General features: G+C 38.0%; 1 protein-coding gene across 3 annotated transcripts; it reads right to left on the bottom strand.

Moving 5' to 3' along the window:
* Positions 1–23,850, bottom strand: gatad2ab (GATA zinc finger domain containing 2Ab). 3 transcript variants are annotated; one of them, XM_053513355.1, is made up of 11 exons: positions 23,623–23,850; positions 12,497–12,722; positions 6,039–6,165; positions 5,764–5,895; positions 5,605–5,676; positions 5,387–5,500; positions 5,084–5,260; positions 4,459–4,732; positions 3,939–4,363; positions 3,396–3,630; positions 1–1,476 (listed from the first exon to the last, which is right to left on the bottom strand). In XM_053513355.1, exons 2-11 carry the CDS (start codon positions 12,712–12,714, stop codon positions 1,343–1,345), a joined length of 1,908 nt encoding a protein of 635 aa, XP_053369330.1. In that variant the 5' UTR covers positions 12,715–12,722; positions 23,623–23,850; the 3' UTR covers positions 1–1,342. The 3 variants fall into 3 exon arrangements, with proteins under 3 accessions (XP_053369330.1, XP_053369328.1, XP_053369327.1); XM_053513353.1 differs by having other exon boundaries at positions 5,084–5,263; XM_053513352.1 differs by having other exon boundaries at positions 5,084–5,284; positions 23,623–23,849.
* Positions 23,851–25,836: the final 1,986 nt, after the last annotated feature.

Genomic DNA, 25,836 nt, shown 5'->3' on the forward strand with positions numbered 1-25,836 from the left:
TCAGCTTCTGACATGTTTATAAAAAGGCATTCCAGGCATTCCTGTTTTTTTTTTTTTCATTTAGTCTTTAACTGAATGTTTGAAATTTCTTATAAAAAACTATGATGATCAAGTAGTTCAAACAGTCTAGGCCACTGAATTATCCTTCATTTAAAGTGAAGCACAACCATGTACAGTTTTAAATATCCCCATTAACCAACGTAACCTAAAAGCATTAAAAAGAAACAATGAAAGTGGAGGAGAAAAAAAAACAACAACACTCAACACACTTAACCAAAAGTTTCCCCAAGTCCCAACCTTGTCCCTTTTGCTCTGGAAAATCACGACAGAGTTCATGATTTCAAGAAGAGCTGATGAGGATGCAAATTCAAAACAAAACAATACAAATAGTAGTCCCATTGTGGTGGTGCCAAGCCCCTGCCTCTTAACCCACCCGCACTCCCACCCCAAAACCACAAAAAAAAAAAACTTGGTTACATCTTTTAAGCTTATCTTAGCATTTAAAAATACACACTAAACTGGCAGATGTAAAACCACCTTAACAGTATTAACAATACCTTTTACATGCTGGCCCTCAAAACAGGACTGCTCAAAAGGGGATGTAAGGGGAGAGTAAGTCCAAAAAATAATGAATCAGTATTACATATTTTGTACTCCCATAGTATTGTCATAGTACTGTTTAAGAGACAGCATGTGTAAGCCACACTGAAAATCTATTTTTTTTACAAAGCCGAAGCAGTCTTAGATCTTAGGTCCTTAGAATCCAAAAGAGGGGGGAAAAAAGGAAAATCCTGTGTAGCCTGGGTACCTCCTGCTTATTTAAGAGGAAGAAGGCATGTGTGCTAAAATGAAGGAGTTAACTATTGAATTTGTATACCAAAAGAATCCCAACTGCAGCAGAAACACAAACATGATGGAGACCAGTGAGCGACAGACATCACCAGTGTGGCTGTAGCAGAGACTGCAGCAAACGGGGCATATAAATAGACCTGAAGCACAAAACTCCTGTTCGACACTCTGTGTGTGTGTGTGCGTGTGTGCGTGTGCGTGTGCGTGTGCGTGTGCGTGTGCGTGTGCGTGTGCGTGTGCATGTGCGTGTGCATGTGCGTGTGCATGTGCATGTATGTGTCTGTGTGTTAAATCTGATCCTTCCAAAGGTCTCTCAGGACTTGCTGTGTCAGAGGATTATTTCTGGTTGGACAAGAGGTCCTCAGTAAAACTAAGAGTTTGAAAGAATGCTTTTATTGCTTGGTAGTTGGTCTTCTGATTTTAATATCCAACTGCTGTCCAGAACTTATAGCATGAGAGATCAGTGAAGGAGCAGCGACAATAGAGGGAGGCATTATTTCCAATTATTTGTAGTCTGGGAGATGGAGCGGGATGGGATCATGTCAAGGAGATACTCCCGCTGACGATCTGCTTGAGACGTTGTCTTGAGTACAGAAAGACTCGGGTTGACATAGGCCATAGTGACACCTGTATAAAGGGAATGCACAGAAATCAGTACAGTCTGCTGAATAATGACAATAATATAAATTATGTATACAAGATGCAAAATAATCAGAATTTATAGTAATTCATTATGATTTAGGAACAAAAATCAATGTTCACTTCAATCATACTAAAAGTGCAATCATTCAAATCTACCTTTAGTGGGTCAAAGCATTAACACCACCAAATATCAACTCGTTAAAGCCTGTAAAAGATGCCTGGCACCTCTTAAGTTCTGTTAGCAGCTACAGGAGATGAGACTTATCTCAAAGAACTGGGAATTGTGCAGGCCATGGCAACTCTGAACTTCTCATTAGGCACCTCAAACCATTCCGAACAATATGTGCAAAGTGTGGAAGTCCTGATGAAGTGAACGCAACCATTGGGGAATAGCCCGTGACAGGTTCCATAAAAAGGGATGTGTTTAATGTAATTACAGCCCACAAATGTAACAAATCTGTCGCTTTTAATGTAATAATCCCATAAAAGTAAAAATTTTCCAAAAAGATAAAAGTAGTTATTACATTTGAAAAGATTTGTGGGAAGGTAAAAATCTCCAACTTTCAGAAATTAGAAAACTTCGCACTATTGTAATGCTATACATGTGGGATATTTATTACATTTGTGGGTATATTACCTTAAAGGTTAAATATTTGTATTACATTTGTGGTTTACCATGTCTGAGCACCGTTATTACACAGGCAGGTGTTACAGGGTATACCTGGACTGTAACAATGTTTATGCCAAAATAACATTCACGTTAATGCCTGACCAGGGTTTTTCCTAGCAAAACATTCTGGTGTTATCACATTCCCAGATAAATGATACAAACAACAGCATTCGATTGCTATGTTTTTACTTTCAACGACATTGTGTGGACATTGTAAGCTGTTTACTGGACAGTGGTTAGCATGGGTACTATGTTTGCAAGTAAAATGCATTGCGGTGCTGTAACTATTAAATTTTTTTCATTTTCATTTTTAAAAACCATTAAAATGGTCATTAAACTTTTCTGTGACCTGTGGCACAGTATCCCTTTCATCGGTTTGGGATAGCCTTTATTGCCCTCACTTATTGACTGTCCATAGGTACTTGCCCATAAGCTTGCCAATTATTTGAATTTTGTAATGCTCCAGGAAAGTTGCCTGACCATAATGATTTGGCGCTAGCCTATTCCACTAACTTATTCCTCCTACATCCAACATGTCAGGTAAATGGTCTTTTAGTTACCCTTTAGTATGCCAGACCTTAACAATGCTGTTTTACTAGATAATTCACGTTACTCACATTAGCTGTGAGTGGTCCTTATGTTTTTTCTTATCAAGGAATTATTTATACCGCTATTAATTATACAGCTATTTATTCACAGGGAATAAAGGTAAAATAGAGTTAAATAAATAAGTTTTTATATATTTATAAAATTATATAATTTTATATATTATATACAATATAAAATCAGTTAAAACATTAATAGACCAGTTTTAACTTTAAATAAATTCATATACATTATAATAATATTCTTAAACATTCATTAAACTTTAGGCTATGCTTTAATATGGCCTTTATTTGAGGAGGCTAAAAACAGGTATGCAAATAAGTTATTGCACGTTGGCAAGATAAAGTAAGCAAGATGCATTTTATTCATAAACACAATGCTGCACAAATACAATAATGCAAACATTTTTAGAATTTCATACAAGAAATAAGAAAGGAGGAAAATAAGATGGCGTTAGGGTTAAAATGAAAAAGGTAGTGTGCAACAATTAGATTTTTTTTCTTTTCTGTTTTTGTAAAATGACTAAACCAACACCCACACACATGTACACACAACCATTAATATGAAAAAGAAAGAGTGTAATGGGCAGACCTTTCGGATCTGTCTCAATTCAGACGGCATTATCTACCTGTGGGAGTGCTGCTCTGTTTCCTCCAGACACTGGTTGTGGGCCTACTGCTGCTGCTGGTGGTTCTGCTGCTATTTGGCCCAGCCCTCCCAGCATGCTTACCTGGCCTGCTGACCAGTGCGGCAGCATTGACAACATTCTGCAGCTGACTGGATGATGAGAAGTTGCGGCTCATTCCACGTGAATTTACACTGACCACTGCCTGAGGGACATTACGCACCACTTGTCCTGGACTCTGCTCACAAGAGAAAAACATGCATTTAATTTAAGAATGGGTTTTGGATGTTTGCTCCACACAGATGTGCAGTGCGTTGGGCTTATTTGTGCCAGATAAATATAGAAATTCACACATTTTGGTGTAGATCTTAAGCCAATGAACATATAATAATGAAAGAACAAAATGTGAACTGGGCTAATCTAAATTTTAATAATAAGAAAAAGAAAAGGTAAACTCGGATGTGGATTTCTTTACAAAAATGTACTTGAAGGAAATACATGCAACAATGTGATTCATTACTGCTTGGTATTGAACACAGAACTCACCTGCTTGATGGTGCTGGAGTGGTAGCTGATTGCTGTTGCCCTGCTTGACTGCTGCTGATGTGAGGATCGTCCTGTTTTATACTGTGGAGACACCAGTATGCGGTGCTCCGATTTTACCACTGGTAAGGATGATGAGGAAGCAGCTGAGCTCTTTAGAGAGGATGAGGAAGTCTGCTGAAGGATGCGCTGCTCGATCTCTTGCTCCTGCTGCAAGGCCTTAACAAAAGCTGCCTTTAAGCGGTTTGTGTGCTCAGCCTTCAGGGCCTTCTTTTGGTTGGAACTCATACACTGCTCACACAGGATCGAACTGTTACTCTTGTCCTCCCTCCAGCGTGAGGTGAAGTCTGTGTGGCACTGCGCACACGTAAATGGCTCTTTCACTGGTGATTCTATTAAGGGGCTGTCCTGTTTAGACTGCTGTTTACCTAGATAAGACAAGGTGCAGGACAAGGTGTGTTAACCTTATTTTACCTTGAAAGAAACGTCAGACTTTTTCACAGACAAGAAACCAAGTGCTCACTTTTAGCCAGATCCAACAGATTCTGCACCACCATCTCCAGTCCCACCAGGTAGATAAACTCATTATTGGCAGCTGATGGAAGGAAGTTAAGCTCTGGTGCAGGAGGTTTTGGAGGAGGGATCTCCAGCAGGGTTTTTTCCAGCTGCTTCCGCAGGGCCAGTTTGGCAGCAGCTTGTCGGCTGGCAGGGGAGTCATTGGCATTTATCGTAGAGGCGTTGGTGCCAATGCCTGACTGGGAGGAGACTGATGAACCCTTTAACCCAGTGGGTGAGCCCTAAAGAGGGAAGAAGTAACAAACAAACAAATAAAAAAAAGGATTTGTCCAATCAAACTAATTCTGTTTCTATCTTTATTATATAATAAATGCTCAGGGATAGGCAAATACTTCCGTAACAAACGCTAAACCATTATATCAGCTCTTACTAATGAAAAAAATTGGGACTATATCTAGTTTCACCTTGTTTTTTACCGTTTGTGGACTGTTATAATTTTCCTAGCATTGCAAAATGTGTTTTTTGTGCAATTTAATTCATTAAAAAATGAAACAATGATTTATTCAGAAACTGATTATTCTTTTACATTGGTTTCATCCATTTAAAAAATAAAAAATAAAAAATGTGCTGACCTGTGGGATGTTGACCAGGTTGTTAGTGTTGGCTACATTAGCCACACGAATCAGGCCTTGCTGGATGATTCTCTGACCCTGCACCTGAACATTGGGCACAGAGGTGCGAGGACCCAACAGCAATGGAGGAGGACCAGAGCCCGAGTGCTGCTGCTGCTGCTGCCGCAATGTGGCTATCTGCTGAGGAGTTACAGCAATGGGCTATTGCACATATACACACACACACAGAGCAGGCAATTAAAAAAAAGAAAGAGTATTAAGCAAGTTTACTATGAATGTCCCAGCTAAAGATAAACTGTGTACCTGTGAGCCTCTGACTAATGGTGGCATTACTATCGATGTATGCTTGGAAACTTGTGCACCACCTCGCACCAAAGGAGGAGGAATGACTGTGCCTGAGGGTCTACTAGATGTAACCTAAACACCCACACAAACACATGCACACAAATACAGAAAAATTTATTTACTACTTTTTCGCACAGTAACAATAATGACTTGGGACGTTTGAAATCTGTACTGACCTGCAGTGGGGCTTTACCAGATGAAATGCTGCCTCTTACAAGAGGTGGGGGATTAGATGTGGAATTGGTTGTCTGTTTGAAAAGAGAAGACTACCAATTAAAATTTAACTTAAAGTAAAGCAATTTAAGAACAACCACAATCAATGGACTTAGACTTGCCTTCTGTACAACACTCTCTTTCTGGATCTGGCTCTGACGGAGTTTCTTGAGCAGCACCAGTTTGGCCTCTTGCAAACGTAACTCCTCCTTTAGCTGCTTGATAAACTTATCCCGCTCTTCAGGGCTACTCTTCTGCACACATAAAATAAACTCTATTCTAATTCTCTACTTCGTCATGAATTAACCCAAGTCAGAAGACAATGATTGATGAAATGACAATGTCTATAGTATAATCAGAAACTGCAAGATCAGCAGAATAACAAAAACCAGATTACCATGAGCATGTCTGTGTCTGTTTTCTTCAAGCCGTGGCCGATTCCATTCATTTGTGGACTCCCAGGCTCGTTGTCTGACAAAACAATTACATCATCTGGTGTTGGGGGCCTCTCTTTTTTTATTTCACTATGTGAGATTAGGGAAAAAAAAAAAAGAAAGAATATCTGAGATTAGGTTTGAAAATGCACATCTGTGAGAACTAATAAAACTATAATATGCACTAGCCACAAGATGGCAGCAGCTTTGAGGTCCCCCCCTCCCCAAACAAACTATGGTTGGGACTGCCTAAAAAATTTATATGAACAGTGAAGGAATAAAAAGTTAACAAAATGTTGCGCAAGATGTTTAACCCTATAAAGCATGGAGGCATTAGAGAGCTACAATTTGCAACTTTAAACAGTCCAAACCGATTGTAAACACATGCTCACCCTACACCAAAGGAGACCTTATTTGAAGCGGGCTAACCCATCTGTCTTCTCTGTACACAACAGAATGCAAGAGCTGCTTTGCATGTTGTCTCTTTGTAAGGACATTTTCTCCAGGCCCAGTGTGGGTTTGTGGCTCCTCCCAGAACCAAACTGTTGGAAAAGGGGTGGGGGAGGGGAATGGCCGACATCCAGTCCATTGTGTTCCCTTCTTCATCTTAGGCCATCACATTAAAGGCAAAACACTCATTTTAACAAGGGCACCTTTCCTGCCATCAGACAACTGGAACAGAGGGACATGGGGGGGCCTCTGAGAAGTTCTACCACTCAGTATAACTGGCAGAACGATAGTCAGTGTCTTCCAAAGAGATTTAAAATGTTAACTGAAGCATGAACTGACAACTTCATCCTTATAAAATTCTGTGCATTATGCCAGAGGCCAAAGGTCTTGGCAATAATTTTTTTAGCTTAATTTGTCTCTTATGCCCAACAGTGGCTGACTAAAGAACTCAGTGGACATTTGCTAACTAAGGTTAGAGACAATTTGTGCATGTGTCGCAGATAATCTTATTTGTAGACCCTGTGGTCGCATGTTTCTCAAAGTATGATTCATTAAGCATTCATAATAAAAGAAGGGGTACTTGACTAAAATAACTGAGAAAACCTCATACAGACATCAAAACACTTGTGTTACAGTACTAGTTTTCACCACAGGACTTTTTTTTTTAATTTAAATGTTCAACTCTTTTGGTTGTTTACAGGTTGTGCATATTTGTACCTGCCATTCTGTATTTTTACAAAACCGTCAGACAAAGAAACAAGAACACAATGTGGAGCTCCAAACAGCACTCTGACCCACCAAGAGCTTAGCGCATAATATTAATAAAAAAATGCCTTTTTAATACTTTTACATAAATAAAGTGGTCTTCATAAAACCATAACGCACAATGATAGTTCTCAAAATGACTGGAACTTCATGATGCAGTTTCCATAGCAAGCCCAAAACCACACCACAACCGTCTCATCATCAACTTCCTGGTTATTAATGAGTACCCAAGATCACATGACATGAGAATGTCCCTCAGATCACATGACTCATATCTGCCTTTACTTCAGTGGTTCCCTCCTGCATGGAAACCATAGCAACAACCGGCTGGAACCAGTTTGAGACACGTCGGCTTCATTTTGTGAAGGCAGGAAGCGTTCAGGTGCAGCAGAAAATGGAGCTGTCCAAAAACTTAAACATGACTTGAGTAAGAGTTTGTTTCCAGGAAATCAACAGCCACAGTTTTTTCTTTTTGAGTAAAAAGTTTGTGTTTGATACCAGTTAACTTTTTACCCTCCCCCACATCACAGTCATAAGTCATCCCTTTGTCCTCTTCATTAGGCCACAGCATTAAGAAGCCATTTTCAGTTCTCTATATATGTGGTGCTTAAATAAGGGTCTGGGAAACCGGCAAATGTCAGTGTGTTGAAAGTTTAAAAATAAAGCTCTAAGGCTCAAATATATTTAAATAATGAGCCTTGTGTGCCATTAGCATATTACCATGTCAAATGCATGTAACAACTCTTATTGTACATGGGGAAGACAACTAACCTGACTTTAACCGTTCATGATAAACCCAGACTGCAAGAGGTCAATAATAGTTTAGTATTGAGGGACTAACTAGTTTCACAAGAGGCATCAAGCAGAATATCCATCTAAGCATTGCTACAGTGCCTTTGTTACAAAAAATCTTTAATGTTTTTTGACATTCATTCTGTCTTCTAAGGCTCAAGTTAAAGCAAAAAAGGCATTAGACAGACAACTTAAATAACCCCAAAGGGAAAGTGTATAACTTGAAACAGTTTTTCACTCAAGTCATTTTGTAGATTATAAAAGCAGGTGGATTAAATCAGACTTTGCGATTTAACTGCAATGTGGTTTAGATCAGACTCACTCTTCAGGGGAAAGGTGTTTTTTTATTTTTTATTTGTGGTCAGGGTTCACTAAAATGCTTAATTTCTCAAACTCTGAATCAGATAGTGACATCATAAAATGAAATTAAATCTTTAATATTTTATTAGTTATTGTAAATTGCCACCTTTTACCATATATTCATATAGATAACTAGAGACACAGACAGACAGAAATAAACAAAAACTAACTTTAACTTAAAATGTCGACAAATATGCTTGTTTGGATATTTCTTATTTTTGGTGGTAAAAAAAATAACTATCAGTTTGCTCAGTGTACACAGTTGGAGTGTGTCATCATTATCATGTCACTGAATATGTAATTAAACATGTACTGTAGTAACGCCCAAGGATTCTTGTTTGCTGTGCATTTTTCACACCCTGTGTAGATTTGGTAGAGAGCTCCACTGGCTATGTCATAAACTTTCATGACCCAAAAAGTGACACCCTATTCTGGCTGTTTAAGAGAGGTATACCAACTGATGGCGAATCTTGCTTTGAATTTCACCAAGCACTTATCTAGCATCACAAAGCCACTTAACTCACAGAATGACTGAAATTCCCTGAAAAGGTAGATGAAAACCATTTATGTATTCCAGATCACTGAAAATCTGTCCCTTGCCATGGTGACAGACAGACAGATTTCAAACATGCAGTAGCAAGGACAGTTACACAAAAGACATGTAGGTACAATTGCAAATCACCAATCATGTAGAGCATACAGTCCCAAAATAAATACATAAATAAAGAACACGTGGGAGATGAGCCTAGCTTCCACAGAAATGACTAAGAGTTTTAGGGGAAACTAGTCTGGAAAAGTGAATTTTGTGCCAATATTCTCTTCACTGGCGGAAAAATGTTTACGGTGACGAATAGCACAATGAAAGTTTAACTTTCCTAGTTTGTAACAAGTGTCTACTTGTTGGTGGACAGAGTTTCGCTCCTGCATCATGTAACTTTGTCTCAATCACAAGTAAACTCCACTGTGAAAATTTTGGAAAACAACCATGTTGCATCATCAGAACAATCTCTTCCTCTGGGTTGTTGCAATATTTGCTAATACATTTTGTGTGATAGTTACCAGTCTTTCAGTTAGGAGCGGGCGATATAGCAAAAGAAATCGTCTCCCTGTTCTTTCAGTGAATGGTAAAAAACACATCATGGCAATCAATGTAATTGAAGAAATGTTCAAAATATATAGCCTAAATGAAACAAAAATGGGCCTATTTTTGAGAATTTTACTTTGGATGTTTTCTAGAATAACAGACTGATCAAAATAGAGTAGACAGCAACCACAGGGAGAAATTCAGATGCTGGCACAACTTTACAAAACCAACAGGTTATGTAATGCAAATGGAAAAAAAAAAAGGGACAATCTCACCCTAGGTCTCTCTTATGTCTATATAATCGCCAAGCCCCATTTTTAGTCACCTTGAAATCCATCAAACTTGTAAATTTATCCTCCATGTCTCTCACCCACTTTGTCACGGCTAGCAGGTCACCAGGCATGTCAGTCTGTATCCGAATCTTTTAACCTATCGCTGTGTTTATCCCCGCAACTCACTCTGCTTTATTGTTGCTCCCTTACTCAGGTCATAAGCCATTATCTGAAGTGTACATTAATAAAGACTAGGAATGCTATAAAATGAATATTTCCCATAAAGCTTTTTGCTTTCTATAAGTGTATTTTAGAGAATCACAATGAAATTCAGTCAAATGTCATAAAAACAATGGCATCAATTAAAGCACACTCACATTGCATATGGTCTTAAAGGTAAATAAACTGACCGCCAAGCACCAAAATCCAATGCAGGTAGATTTTTGGTTTAGCGAGTAAATTTCAGAGGGCTTTAGGAACTGATCGAGTTATGACTTTCGCAATTCTTTTGTGTGCCCACTTGTGTATCTCTACACTGACTCCAGAATCAACTTTTACATATTTATTACATTTATAAATGGGATGCACTGGTCGATTAGTGATGACCGATCACTCTGGACATAACTGTTTCTGTGCAGAGTAATGAGCTTCCGAGTAGTGCAACAGAAACACACTGTAATGGCATCAAAAGGGAAAAAAGGGAATTAAAAAAAGTTATGCAGGCTAAAATGTCTCAGATCTGCCTTTGTCGCCAAACTCTACGTGTGATTTCGAAACCCATTTATTACACTTTTAAACCAGTCTCAACACCACAAGCACTAATTCATTTCGAAATACACGTTAGAAGCTGAGCATGCCTGCATGCTCACAAGTGTTAGACATGCTCAAGACTTGAGGCAGTGAAACATCAGTTTTTTTTAGAAATAATAATTATGAGATACAAAAAAAGATTGAGTGCTTTAAATGTCTTTTATATTTGAATTTAGTTTAAAGTGTTTAAATGCTGCCCTTGTATTTAAGGTGAGAAAACAAAAAAATTTGGAAATTTGGAAAGGATAAATTAAATAATATCGGGATATGTATAAAATTGTGATCAGACAGAATCTGTATATTAATCAAATCAGGACCTGGGATCATAGTATAGCATCGGCTGGTGACTGGTGATTTCTGTCCCTAACAGATACAGTTTGGATTTTGTGCAAACCGGAAAGATGTTTGCAGCCTTTTTATCTGCACCACCAATTTGCACTAATGATGGGTCGTTCATGAACAATTCGGTCTTTTTGAAAACATTCAAAAAGAACGAATTCCTCGTTCCTTTGTCACGTGACTAGCGGAGGTTGTCACAGGGTAGCGAAGTAAAATGATTCAAACTTCCTGTCACTAATTTGCACCCCAATGATAAAGCACTGTGGATTGAGTCCAACAGAAATATAAAATGCCTGTAGACAAACATGCACATTTGTGTGCCTTGCAAAGATTGTGTACTCTATGACAAAATACAACTCATTTAAGCATAGAAGGTATGACCAAAAATATTTTTTTAAGCAAGACCATTTGATACATGATTATTATGAGGAAGTTTACGCCTACCCTGGGGCCTCACGAGTTTTAAAATAGAGAAGACTGTTGATTGATTATGTTGCACTGTAAGACAAAGATTACATTGCAGAATAAAACAATGTCGTCCAAATGAACAGAATAGCACACACAATATATTGGAGCATTTTTTATAATTGCTCTAGTCTCTAGACTAAAGTCTGACTGAGCACGGAATTTGTTAAAGAAATCAGAGGATTTCTTTAACATTACATGTTAGTTCTCTAAATTTCTTCTAAACCCGGGATCATTTTCATGATAATGTACCTCTCTTTTGTGCACACTAGGCGACGTTTACACGACGTTTACTCACTCACTCATCGTCTATTCCACTTTATCCTGTATTTAAGTTCACAAGTGGGCCTTGGAGCCTATCCCAGGAGAATTAGGGCATGACGCAGGGTAGACCCTGGACAGGGTGCCAATCCATCACAGGGCACACACACTTACACACTCATTCGCACACTACGGGAAATTTGTAAACGTAAATTAACCTAATCTGCAGGTCTTTGGACTGTGGGAGGAAACTGAAGTACCCAGAGAAAAACCACCATGCACACTACGTTCAAACTTAAAAAAGAAACAAAAAAAAAACTTTGGTTGCAGTACTAAATCAATGAAGCACATTGCATGACTTTATGCAGAAATACCTGCACATGAGAAGTATATTTTTTGTGAAGCTTGGGTAAAAGCACACACACCATAGACTATGGTACATTAACCCTACAAAATGTGTGTGTGTGTGTGTGTGTATATATATATATATATATATATATAAAATTTATTTGTTCTCCTTCACTGACTAGTACAAAACATGAAAGTAACATGACAAGCTAAACTATGATATAAAACCACTTTAACATGTCGACAAATAGACAAAACTCTGAGGGCGAACAGCCACAAGTTTGAAAAAGTGTGAGCCTTTATCTCCTAAGGGGATTAAAGTTACAAAAGATATAAACTAAAAGTAAGTACAGGTGACCAGATATTGCCACACAAATGAGAAGGTTCGGTAATAATTATGCAGATGACTTTTCAAAAGTCTTCACAAATCATATACATTAAGACTCAGCAGTGACTCTGCTGCGACATGGCCTACCTGCGGGGAGTCCTCATGTCCACTGGCTCATCTTCTGCCTCCACCTCCACTTTGATGGTGGCTTTTACCTCCCCAGACTTTAGGATGTTTGCCACTTTGCTAGAACCAAGCTCCCCTTTTTCTAGCTTTACTCGCTTCGTGTCTCCATCGAGGGCTGGTGCTTCTCGCTCCAGTGCCCTCTTCTGGCTGCGTGTTTGGCGCACCGCCTCCTCAGACATCCTTGCCCCTATACAGAGGAGAAAATCATGTAAGAATCATGGAAGTTTATCAAAACAATACAGTTCATAGAACTTGATAGTAATAAGCGCTTCTCTTACGTTCAGAGACATGTTAAAATATCCAAAAAAATTATGGCATTTTAACCATAATTGTCAAACTACTTGGTGTGCCAGAGTAAAATATAAAATTCCTTAGCTCGCTCACACACACACACAACATATACCAAAGAACAATTTAAGTTCAAGATCTGAAGTAAGAAAAACCATAAACAATTTCTAGTTTAAGTTTTCAGTGCAACAAATAAAAGAACACAGGCTTACAGCTGTCCGGACATCTTTTTAAAAGTAAAAAAAAAAAAATTAAATAAAATGAGCACACACAAAGTATATTATAGCCCTCATTAACATAACTTCTGTGAACATTACTCTGTTTGGGTGTACCTGTGTTATACAACATGTATGTGTGAGAAATATTCCAAGGGTGAGCTGACTGAACACAGAGGCCTTCTCTCATCTCGTATGAGACATCACTAGGGCTCCACATGACCCTTCCCAAGATTCCATGGGACACACAAAGCACTTCCCTGAAAACCAGTTTAAACCGGTTTGCAGATGCAGCCAAGAGACTGAGGCAGGTTTTAACCCCTCGAGAGACAGACTGGCAAAGTCTTTCTCTCTAACACACACACGCACATGCCCGAGGGGGGAGGGGTTTTTAGCATTCCAAAATACAAGTATCTTATACAGATCTTCCTCGTCATTGGTTAATAAAACACCTGCACGGACAAACACAAAAGGTGGCAATGTCTTACCCTGCTTGTATGCATAACATCTCTATGTAACCATGATTGCATCAAATTAGGTTACATAAGGATCATAAATTCTGAAAGCAAAACAAAAATGCTGCATCAACTGACAACACAAGGTTTGAGATATATATCTTTGTCACACATACAAGAAGTTAATAGTTTATAAAAAAGAAAGTGATGATCCCTATACTTGGAGGCACAGGTTGTTTTTGCAACCGTTCTAAAACCAAGTATAAGCATTAAGGCAGGGAAGTCTATTTTTACTGCAGTGTGACAAAAATTTATCAAGGTGTATGGGACAAAGCTCAGGAGAGTGGGTCAATAAACATGATCTTTTGACACCTGATATCACCAGTGACCAATCAATAAATGGACATGTAATCATACAGGGTTTGGTTATACAACCCATGCATGTCTAGATCCTGTAACTGTTGTGACTCCTTGGAAGTAGATTCCTTGGAAGTTTACACTTCATGAAAACACTGAATCATTGCTTCAGGGAATCAGGTTTACCTGGATTTAGTAGATTTATAGCCAAGAGCTGCTGCTGTAATCATCCTGAGTCCTGTGCTCATCCCAGGACTATAATTCACAATGTCTCATATTGACCATCCTTCCGACAGATTCAGTACTGTTTTTCTTTACCGTTCTATACTTAAACATTGAAATGATTTATAATCCTATTATCCAGCAGACAACATGAACAACTTGAGCTTGCATAATTGAACAGGGAGAAAGCAAGATGCAGAGTTTAGTTCCTGGCACATATGAGGTGTCTTCACACCAATGCCGCTTACTCAAAAACAAATAATTTGTATTAGAAATCCAAGGGCAGATGTTGAATTCCATAAATAAATATACCATAACGTATACCATACATATAACAGGGATGGACAATTCACTGGTGAGAGGCATTTACTGAAAAATCTAATCTACTGCTGCACAATTCATCTCATTATGTAATTACAAAATACTGCAATTTATTTCTGGTAATACACACAGTTTGGAATTTATATAGAACTTTTTTTACATACTATTGAAGTAATAATAAAAAGCATCCTCCTAATGAGATAATTTATGCCATTATTTTCTGTTAGCCTAGATAAATACGTTTTAATACAAAAAGGTCCATTTTATAATTAAATAAATTTAGTTAAAATCACAATGTGTGTCTAAATAATTATGTTTTTTTTTTTTTTAACAAAGCATGTAACCCTAATCAAAACAAACAACAAACTAAAATAATTCAAGCTTTTCATTGTCACTGTATGGACTGTATTCAGGAGTCCAAACTCCAGGAATCTGGTGACTTTTCTGCTCTGTTTTCGGATTAAGGGAAAGTTATCACCCACATATTCTTTCATGTCTGTATTAAAGCACCTTAACTTACTAGGCTAAAAATGGCAGCATGTAATATATAGAGCTAGTTTGTTAGTTAAGTTTGTTTTCTACAGTGATGAAAGACATGAGCTATCTTTATAAAGGTAATATATTTATAATTATAGTTATGCGCTTACAACTAGTCTGTTTTATTGGATGCTTTAACTGAAAGGGTTTAATCCACAGCAGAAGAAAAAGAAGAATGTGTTAAAAAAATAAATATATATAACACCCTATAGCTCCAGCAAATATCCAGAACATTTTTGCACTCATTTAAAAACTGAGCATTATATTTTTGAATATTTGCTCTATGACCTATTAGTCAAGAGTTATTGACTGCAAAAAAGTTTAGGATCCACCGAGTAAGTACGCTTGTTCATCGCTGAAAATGGCATGCGTAAAGTGCCCTCTGTTTGAACAAATCATGTAAAAATGTAGGTATGTGCAGGGGCAACAAAGCTACAGGATTTAAAACAATTTACACTGCTATACTAAAGACAACTCAAAGAGGACACTGAAGAATTGAGATGCGGGCTGAGTGAGAAAGTCTTACTTTGCTTTAGGGATACTGCAGGAATAATGCTGCTGGATGTGGTTGTCTGTAGGCAATCTGAGAAAATCTCAACCTTTAGTGACACTAAGGATTATCAAATTATTAACAAAACATATAAAAAAAAACATTATTAATAACAAAAATTAACCTAGCTTTTTTTGATATCACACCTCACACACACACACTAATTAAACCTTAACTGCTGGGAATACATGATTCCATAGATTTCTACTATGCAATTTTTTATTTTTTTTATGCACCATATAACTGAAATAAATCTGATGTACATTACTTTTTCAGTTTTTCTTTCTGTGAAGTTGTGCATTGTCCAAAAAAAAAAAAAAAAAAATAGATCAGTGTCTGATCTATAACATAGCCGAGTTCTGACTGACATTATTCAAAATCTTAAGCTCAATAAACTAAAAAACTAAAAAGAAGAACCGTTGTTAGCTTTATATGATTTTGAGGATGACTAAAATCATAAGCAGATAATGCACTGCTAAAAATTCATACAATATTTGTTACTTAATTAGCAAAACTACTGCATCAAATCATTAAAACATTATGGTTTTAAATGGATGCTTTACAATTACTACCATTTCAGAAGGAAACTGACCTTAAAATATATATAATACAAAAAGACTTTTTGACATTCGTTGGAAAACCTAACTAGGCAACATCGTTCTACATAATGCACAAAAAACAAGTCTCTGCATGCCGCAATAAGAAAGATTGTGAACACAGGGACTATTTCCTCATGAGGCCTGCAGGAGATGTAATGACCATCTATAGGGAACAGGTTCAACAACAGAGTTGCGTGTGACTCAACACGACTACACAACAACAGACAACTGATGACAACTGACTGGACTTGAACACAGAGAAAGTACAAATAGAGTGCACGTATCAAACATCCTTTCTATCGAACACGTTCTTTCAAGACGCCGGACAGTTAATGAGCCTCTCCGTTATCTTCCGTCTAAGCGGATTCCTGGATTTAACCCTAAACCCAAATAATCCCCGGTGAGGATTAAAAAAAAAGAAGAAAAAGAAATCAGTGAGACAATCTGGCATGCTTACATGCTCGCTGTATCTTTAATGTGTCTTCTTGTCTTGCAGTCAGCTGGCAGGGTAAGTAAGGACACCCCTTGCTGATTTACTTCTGCACATCAAGGGTTAAGCCCTGCCATTTTAACACCAATGACAGATCAGGCCACGAGGGTGTTACCTAACAAAATGGATGTCTTTAACCCTGCATCTGCCGCTGGCTTTACCTGGTATTGCCCCTAGCGACAGGGCAGTGAGAGTTGAGGCAGGAAGTGGAGTCTACGCCTCTTTATGTGGGCACAAAAGAATGCTCATATTCAAAGAGCATAGCCTCGATCTCACCCCCAATACACAGACACACACATACATCGGAAAGTCATCTACCCATCCCCCACATTCACAGAGATCTCAAATGGGCTACAGTGTAAACTACGTACACACACATATGCACAAAAACAGAGCCTTCCTTAGACCCGCAAGCAAATTTGCAGATAAGATCAAAAGGTTACACGGGGCAGCATAAGAACATGTTTTTCTACTGTATGCAGCCTTCAAGCACATAACAACTCCCAGTCGAACCTTTTCAAGGATAAGTTGTCCTGTTATAAACCTTCAGGATCCTGAACAAAGAAATCACCTTCAGAATCCAATGGTCAAACTGAATGATTCTAGTTTTAAGCACTTCTGTGGATAGCTAGTTGTGTACAACTGTGTAAAGCTGTGCGTTCACTGGGTGAACACCTGGGTTTTAATGTATTCAATCAGGAATCATAGATTGGTGCATATTGTCCATACACAGGATTAACTGAAAACAGAACCTGATGAACCAGATCTATACTCCAAGTTCACCTAACATCAACTAGCACTCTGGAAACACTACAGGTTTCTGGTCAGCACCACACCTAAACAGTGTTACATTGTGTATATCTACCTACTATAAAGGTAATTATTTTAAATATACTTGAACCACATCCGTTTTGAAATCAGTACACCCCAAAAATTATGTACACATTCATCTGCTATACAACTGATTAAAGACTGTTTCCGTTATACACTATAATTTATTATAGTTTACTATAGTTTGACAGTATATTTATTATATAAATATAAGCTTGTATTAGCTACTACGCATGATGGGCAGCTCATAACCTTTGCTAACAAGCTGAATGCGATCAGTGGCATGTAACTGTTACACACACTCAGACAAAAGATTGCCAAATAGAAAAAAACTTTTTTTTTTTTAACTTGACTGTCATTAACATGACTTTGAATAAAAACATGGTGAGATTTCTAAAAAGCTAATGCATCATTAAAGCAAGGTCCATAAAGTGGTCAAAAAGTGTTAATATTTTAGACTGCAAGTTTTCTAATATCTTGGTTAGTCAGGTTAGCTGTTTAACTGCAATGACTATTTGACTGGCAGTTGGTTGTGGCTAATGTGCAGGATTGAATAGTCTAATAGTATGTTTATGGTGCCTTGTATGTGGTAATTTGCAAGATCACACTTACACAGTGACAGGCCTGATTGGCCATCAGTGCTGTGCTACTCATGTGAACTTTTAACACAAATGCAAACAATCTGAACAGAAATTGCAGTACAGCAAACTTGAGTGACCAACAGCAGTAGACTAAGCAACAAGCTAGTCAGCATGGTTATAGTATGGTTTATGTTTTTTTTTTTTCTTGTATTATTTATCAAAGTGAGCGGGTTTTTGATACAGGTTTCACACTGGATGCCCTTCATTCCCCAACCCAGCCATTTTTCCAGGCTAGGGGCAATGAGGATTCCCTACATCTCGAGTGGCTGGGTATTTTATATGCGCATAGGCCTTGCCCAGATGCCTAACAGTGGAAACCCGATTGTGGCAGGGCTTCACATATTAAACATGTCTGCCATTATTTAATTAAGTGTGCTAGCATCCAAGTTAGAGACAGTGTATACCACTTATCCAAATGTAAGCTGGCAACTTAAACATATCAGCAGCACACTTTTAACCAACAGCCAACCAAAACCTAAAATGGCTGCCATTACCCCCAGAACTCCTTAGTGCCATCTTTATTTCAAGTTATAAAATGGTGGTAATCTAACAGAGATTTTCAAAGTTAAGTTTAATTTCTATACATCAGCAAGACCTTATCGCGACATACCAACCGTCGCTGACGTACTCTGGTGTACAAAGACCCACAAACATAAATGTCTAAAAAGCATTTTTACACAAGCACATGGTAAGTTTACGTCCTGATGAATACCTTGGCACTGCATTCATCTCCCTGCAGCACACAGAGAGTTCTAGAGTTGCTCCATCAGCAAAACCCTATTGTATGACACAGGGCTGAGCTGTTATGTTCTTTCCAGAATTTCTCGAGCATGGGAATCTTCCACAGCTGCTCTTTTTCAAACCACAGATCAGAGTCATACTTAAACTGTAACACAGGTGAACAGATTGGGGAGGGTATGACCAAAGGTATACAATATCTATGATACATAATGAATCGAAGACTGACTAAATTAAACTGTCAAAGGGTCAGCTAACAGTAATGTGTTACAAAATGAAAAGTATGTTACTTTGAAGGATCTTTGTTGTTTCAAAGATTCAGTACAAGTTAATAAGTAGTTATTAAGTGTTGAGAATTCATATCCCAGAGCAGTTGGAGACTTTTGTTTGACTAATTAAAAGTAGACTTTTATAATAAAAGTAAACATAGTCAGACTAAAAATGTACTAAATTAAACTTCTCAAGGTTGGTTTAGCACACCCAGATAACACAGCTGAGAGTTGAGCTACTCCATATATAACTAAATCGAACACAGAAATGTGACTAGGTTCTCTGCGCATGCTCCACAGTTCCCACTCTGGGCTTTTACCTGGAAGTCAGACAAAATGGCTAAAAGTGGGAGGTGCCACTAACAATGATAGTGACATCTGCCATCTAATAACCATATAATAACCACAAATGATAGCGTACATCTCATTTGTACAAAAAGTAAAGTGCACTGTATGTTAAAAAATAAATAAATTAAAAAATCACCACTTGACATGATACCACTTTGTCATACTAAAGAGCTCAAGGGGGCATATCGCCACTAATCGTAGCAGAGTAGCTCATAGTTTGGTCAACAAACCTTTGTATAAATACTTGTGTCATGTGACAAGCACAGAAGTCCAATAAAATAGCTTAGTCGAGCTAATGGCTTGGTTGAGCCCAACAGATTATCTCCATGGATAGACTTTGAAAAAAATTCAGCCTTGACAAAAGTATGTGCTGCTTTAATAAATCTCTCTTCATATAGTCCACTTTAGAACAAGCCTTGTTCACAACTTTCAACCATTTACTTAACATTTGATCAGATTGTACTTTGGACCAAATGAAGAGCCTCTCAATGAGTGACAAGAGCAACCTTTCTTAATAACAGCAGCCACCAGGACAGCAGAAACCAGAAATCATCAAGCAGTTGTCTTACAAAACGTATTTGAGTAAAAACATTTCACTGTATTTCATACTGTGCATTATGTAGTGTAATGATTTCATTAATAATCATTACACTACATAACACTGTGTATGTGACAAAATTTGAATTAGGCTCATTGTTCTCACTCTACAACTGCTAAAGCTACGAAATATGTTATTGCGTAACACTAAACCGAGAAAATAAGTCCATGGATGACCAGAGACAATAACTAAGAGTAAACTTCTTCATTTTACATTATGCTTAAGGATCTACTACAGTACAGGAAGTCATGGCCATTTTTATAGTCCATTTTACTACCAATAGTATTTCCTGTTTGTTAAAGGACTTGATTTTAGCGCATTTTCACATTAGACATGATTGATTTGTACTATGTTCAGGAACAATTGCTTCCCCCTACCACACTGGCAAGCGTTCACACTGTTTTTGTTCTCAATTTTCGGGTACACTTGCGTGTTTAGACTCTCCGATAAAGCAGGCACCAGTATGCACCTGCTTGGTTTGTTCACCACCATTAAACAAAAGAGAAGAAGAGAACAAGGAAGTTAACTTTCGTGCTATGAATGTTGTTATTGATATTTTTAAAAAAATGTAAAGAGCAACGTTCTCACGTTCCTTTCTACTTTATCAGCTATGCCCGTGTAGGTCAAAGGATGAGATAAGCGTGTTACGCGCGTACACAGATTTTGGGGAAGACAAACCGATGATATCTCGTCTAAACAGCAATCTAATTCCGTGCTCAGGAACGTCAAGCGTCCATATCTGACCCGATCCATGCCCAAGTAGGCTGTACTGTCTCCAAGACCACCTCTACCAGATCCTTGAACGTTTATGTTCTCACTGATCAAAATGAACCAGACTTTGTGGTCAAGAAGCCTCAGTTCACTCATAAATAATTGTAGTAGTGTTTTTTTTTCTAAGACCAGGCATAATACAGACATTTAAAGCAGCACCAATTCCACCATTGGCACTAATTAAGATTTACATTTAGCATTTTTTAATACCAGAATAAGTGTGAACTTTGACTGCTACCAGTAAACCAGACCAACAATCCTCAGAACAAGAGAGGTGACAACTGTCTGTCTATTTGATCTCCATTTACACACAATGTTAAGCACAAAATTTTAACCAAAAAAGTGCCAAAATTTAAAAAGAATACAAGCATCTCTCTTTTGCCATGTTGTGCTTAAAAAATATGCCTGTCTGACCACATTATTAGTCAGTGGCTCTCTCATGGACAACTCAGCAGGCATGGTAATACACTATAAGAGACTCATCGATCCCACATCCCTTTATATTCACTACGCATCAATGGCTACTAAACAGCTTTGAGTGTTTGGACCAGCACATAACATAGACTGACAGAAATCAACCTTCCCCTTTTAGATGCAACATGAAATAAGCAACTTACAAAACAAGGACATGCAATTGCGCAAATGTATTTAATTAATATTTGAAATAAGAAGAACCTAAGTGCAACTAGATCAGAAGGTGCCAAGTTGAAACCCCACTACCATCAAGTGGCCCTTGAGCAAGGCCCTTAACCCGCACCTGCTCAGATGTAATGAATTGAAAGTCACTCTGGATAAAGGCATCTGCCACATGCCATAAAATGTAATGCAATTTGTGACAACAACTGATCAACGGAAGCTGTTTGAGCTCTTCAAGACACCTTATGCTCATTAAAAAGCACGTTCTTTGCAAAAGCTTACAGAGGTGGATAAATAATATAAATAGCATAAAAAGAATCTGAGTGCGTTATTAAAATGCATGACAAACTATATCAAGTTTTCAGAATCTAAACAAATCTGGCTTAAAAAAAATGGGTTGGGTGCTGTGAGTATTTCTCAAGTTAGACACATTCCTTAAATGTTAAATTCTCTTCTTGAATAATCATCCTAATGCAAAAGAAACTATTGCAATGTTTTTCATTAGTCAACCACACCCCTAATCTAAAACTCTGAAATGACAAAGAAGGAAGACGAGCTGAAGTTTAGGTGTGAGAAGCACAATTATGCTCCATCAATTGTTTTATCAATCTTATCACATTCGGAACACCACGTGACCCATGTCTGTCTGTGATGAGAAAACACCTGCCCCCTAAAACACAGCATGCACACAACTCATTTCTTGGGCAGCAGTTTCAGTACAACAATTTATTTTGTTAGTTTCCTGAGACAGACAGATAGACAGATAGACATTTCCAACATCCAGCAGCAAGGAACGTAACATAGACTATAAAAATGAAGTAGAAATTGCAGATTGTCAATCATGTATAGTGTAATCAATAGAGAAAAAAAACCATGGAAAACCTAGATACTACAACAAAAATCACTAGGCATGTAATATATACGTGTGTGTGTGTGTGTGCATATATATCACTGAGTGAGGATGGATATTGGTGGATAGACTACAGATATTTAAATTTGCAATTAAATTTTGTTTATTAAATATCAAAAAAGTTATAAATTTACCCATTCTAACACCAAATACAATCACTGTTATGCTGCCCTGCTGCACTTCACATCTGGGCAAAAAAAAATCTGAAGTGTTTCACTTTAACCTGGTTACACAAATGTAGCCGACACCAAAACACACTCACAACAGTGCAATAAACAGTCTGTTATGTGAAAAAGCACTTGTGTCTACATTTATCTTTTACGTTCAGATGCTGGCAGTACACTCTTACAACCCTTTTAACTACGATCCCTACTTGTACTAGTAACTTTCTAAAAAAAAATATTCGATTTAGACTCACGCTCTGTGTAATAAATCACATCGCACTCGCTCGAATCCTACCAGATGTCTAAGAATATCATCTAAAACTTTGCCATAAATGTATAAAGTAACAGAAGTGGGTTCAGTTCCCGGTTGCTCTCCTGAAACCGCTGCCTCGCTGAGTTTTACTAGTGAGCTAGTTAGCTTACTAGCCGAGCTGACCAACACCTGATTATAACCACTCAAACTAGGTAAATGTTAGGAATCCTGAACTTTTTATAAATGAAAGGTACTCGTTATAAGCTTAAACCTATCCCGACAGATGTTCCCTTTCAGATTTCAGAACATATCTCCGTATTAAACTTACACCAGTGCCGGTTAACTCCATTACCGAGTGAATCAACATAATACCGAAAATATGGCCAACTTGCTGAAAGGCTAACGAACTCCATTGAACAGTTAGCATTAGCTACTAGCTAGCGACGAGCGGACGGACAGACGGACAATGTTCAGTCACACAGGCGTTAAAGACAGTGGCTAACGCAGCTTAGCCACGCAGTTCTCTAATGAAGCAGATTAAAGCCACTGTTCACTCCTCTGAATAACTAATAAATAAATGACCTCAATCAGTTCACCAAAACAACAATTCCAAACAATTCGTTACCCTCCAAGAGTGCCTTAAGTTACCTTATTTTTCCTTGATAATTACCGACAAGCTAAGGTGCGCGGCTAATTAAAGAACACTGACTCACAGCTAGCTGAGCTATTCCGGTTAGCTAGTATGCTAACTTATCTTTTCAATCTCTAGTCTTGTTAGCCGTCTAGGTGTTTGTTAGCCAGTGAGCTCGCTGACCAACTTGTGAACAACTTCAGAATAATGAAACTCGTGAAAAACGTGAGGTAACCATCAAACTCCTTCTTTCAACAACTTACTGAGAAGCGGAGACGCGCACTAGCCGCGTTTCCTGGGATCACCGCGCGCCGAGGTGTAGTTTATTTACCCCGCGAGTCTTGTAAGGATTCCCGGAGATCCCTTCGCAGCCCTGCCCGCTGCTTCTCCGGTTGCCAAATAAGCTGGTCGCTGCTTAGACATCGACTAACTACCAAACGGCTTCCTAGTTTCTACGCAGGAGCACTACAAAGGGCGTGAGATAATAGATACTGCTCCCTATCTAGTGCCCTTTATGTCCAATAGGAAGCTGTTTGCATTACAGCAATAGCTCAACGGCGTCATGGTACTGCGCATGCGCTTTGGGTAACATCGTGTGACTACGATTTGTGTTATCTTTTACCAATGCCAACTTCAGTCATTATGGGAATTATAACCTCTTACTGTTACAAGCCAAGTCAAACTGACTGAAATATCCCGTAATATTAATCACCCGCGCATATATTATTAATTTAAAAGAACTTTATTTCAGAAATAATGGCAGTTAAATGTTTTTCTGTAAAGCCTAAATAATTTGCATATCAGTATGAGTTAGTTCCAAGATGAGTTTTTTGGCTTATACTTTTTCATCAACATGCTCCTACCTTCCCCATAATGGCATTCATAATGACTTCCAACTTGTCCTGCCACCACTGAAAATTTATCTAAACCTAAGGCAACTGCTGCAGCATTGCTTTGGTCTTCTACCATGTATGACTCTAACCAAAGAAAATGAATTAACTGTAAAGTAACTTTGACCAATAAGGCCTTTCATCTTCTATACTGCTTATCTTGTGTACAGGGTTACACACACCAACATGCATGCACACGGCAGGAAATTTCGGAATTAGCTTAATTTGTATGTGTTGGGACTGCGGGAGGAAACTGGAACACTCGGAGTAAACCCACCAAGCACAAGGAGAACATGCCAACTCCATGCACACATATTCATATCTCTCTCTCTGTCACACACACACACACACACACACACACACACACACACACACACACACTACAGGCAATTTGGAAATGCCAATTAATCTAATCTGCATGTCCTTGAACAGTGGGAGGAAGAAATCCTGGAGGTGCGAGGCCACAATGCGTCTCACGGAAATTCAAATTAGCACCAGAATCAACAAACAGAAACATTTCAATATAAGTATATGTACCGTGGCATTTTTGCAGATGTGTGACATTTGACTTCTGATTTGATACAGACGTTTTCTATTCATCAATAACAGTACATAAGCTGGCGGCACAGTGGCTTAGTGGTTAGCACTGTCGCCTTTTACCTCCAGGCTCCAGGAACAGACTGTATTTAAAAGATACAGTATGCCAAATCAGACCTGATGCCAACACAATGTTTTATGTCAATGTTGGTCTCAAACCAATGCACTTGTAATATCTGACATTTAGAAATAAGTAATGGTACAACATTATTTGGTAGTAGGGTAAATTAGATCACTGTCTCAGTTGGACAAACCTGCCTCTGGTGAACCAGTTCCTCTCCAGGTCTAACACACCTGATCCAGTTAATCAACACCTTTGGTAACATTACATTCAGGTGTGTTTAAGCTAAATCCCACAGGAACAGGTTTGGCAAGCCGAGATCGCTTAGTACATGTGGGTGTAAAGCATGAACCCCTCCTGCAGGCTGTATGACTGGAAGGGGTAGCAGTGTCTTAGAGATTGTAGCTCTTCCTGAGTGATGCAGAGCTTCTTAGTTCTAACTGTACCTAAAACTTACCAGGGCTCTGAAGCAAAGCTTAGGATGAAAAATTTCAGCTGTAGGTTTGACATTAATTCCATTCAAATAAGTGACCTGAGAAGCTGTTGCTTAAACATCAATCAAAAAAAGTAAAAATAAGTAAAAATAAGATAAGATACGGAAAAGTAAAAAAGAAATAGGTATAACTAATAAAAAAAAGGAAAAAAATGGAGTTTGTATGTTCGTACCTGAATCAGGCTACTCACAATAACTAGGCACTTTCTTTACTGACTAAGCAGGATGTGTTCTTGAATAAACAAAAAATATGAATAATAGCCTACACAAATTACTGTGTATTATTAAGTAATAACTAAATTTTGAGTAAAAAAATTGAGTTAACATAAGTGAAATGAAACACTCCTTTTCAGGTTCAGCATTGTTGAATAACTCCACACCCTATTTTACTCCTATTATACAAAAGAAAAAATAAATAAATAAAATATTAACACAT

Source organism: Clarias gariepinus, chromosome 15 (genome assembly GCF_024256425.1).
Source record: "Clarias gariepinus isolate MV-2021 ecotype Netherlands chromosome 15, CGAR_prim_01v2, whole genome shotgun sequence".
Lineage (NCBI taxonomy): Eukaryota > Metazoa > Chordata > Actinopteri > Siluriformes > Clariidae > Clarias > Clarias gariepinus.

Coding starts and splice junctions, on each gene's coding strand:
- gatad2ab (XM_053513352.1), bottom strand. CDS start 12,714: ATGTCTGAGGAGGCGGTGCGCCAAACACGCAGCCAGAAGAGGGCACTG. Junction 6,166..12,496: donor GACATGAGGACTCCCCGCAG/GTAGGCCATGTC, acceptor AATCTCACATAG/TGAAATAAAAAAAGAGAGGC. Junction 5,501..5,604: donor CTGGTAAAGCCCCACTGCAG/GTCAGTACAGAT, acceptor GTGGGTGTTTAG/GTTACATCTAGTAGACCCTC.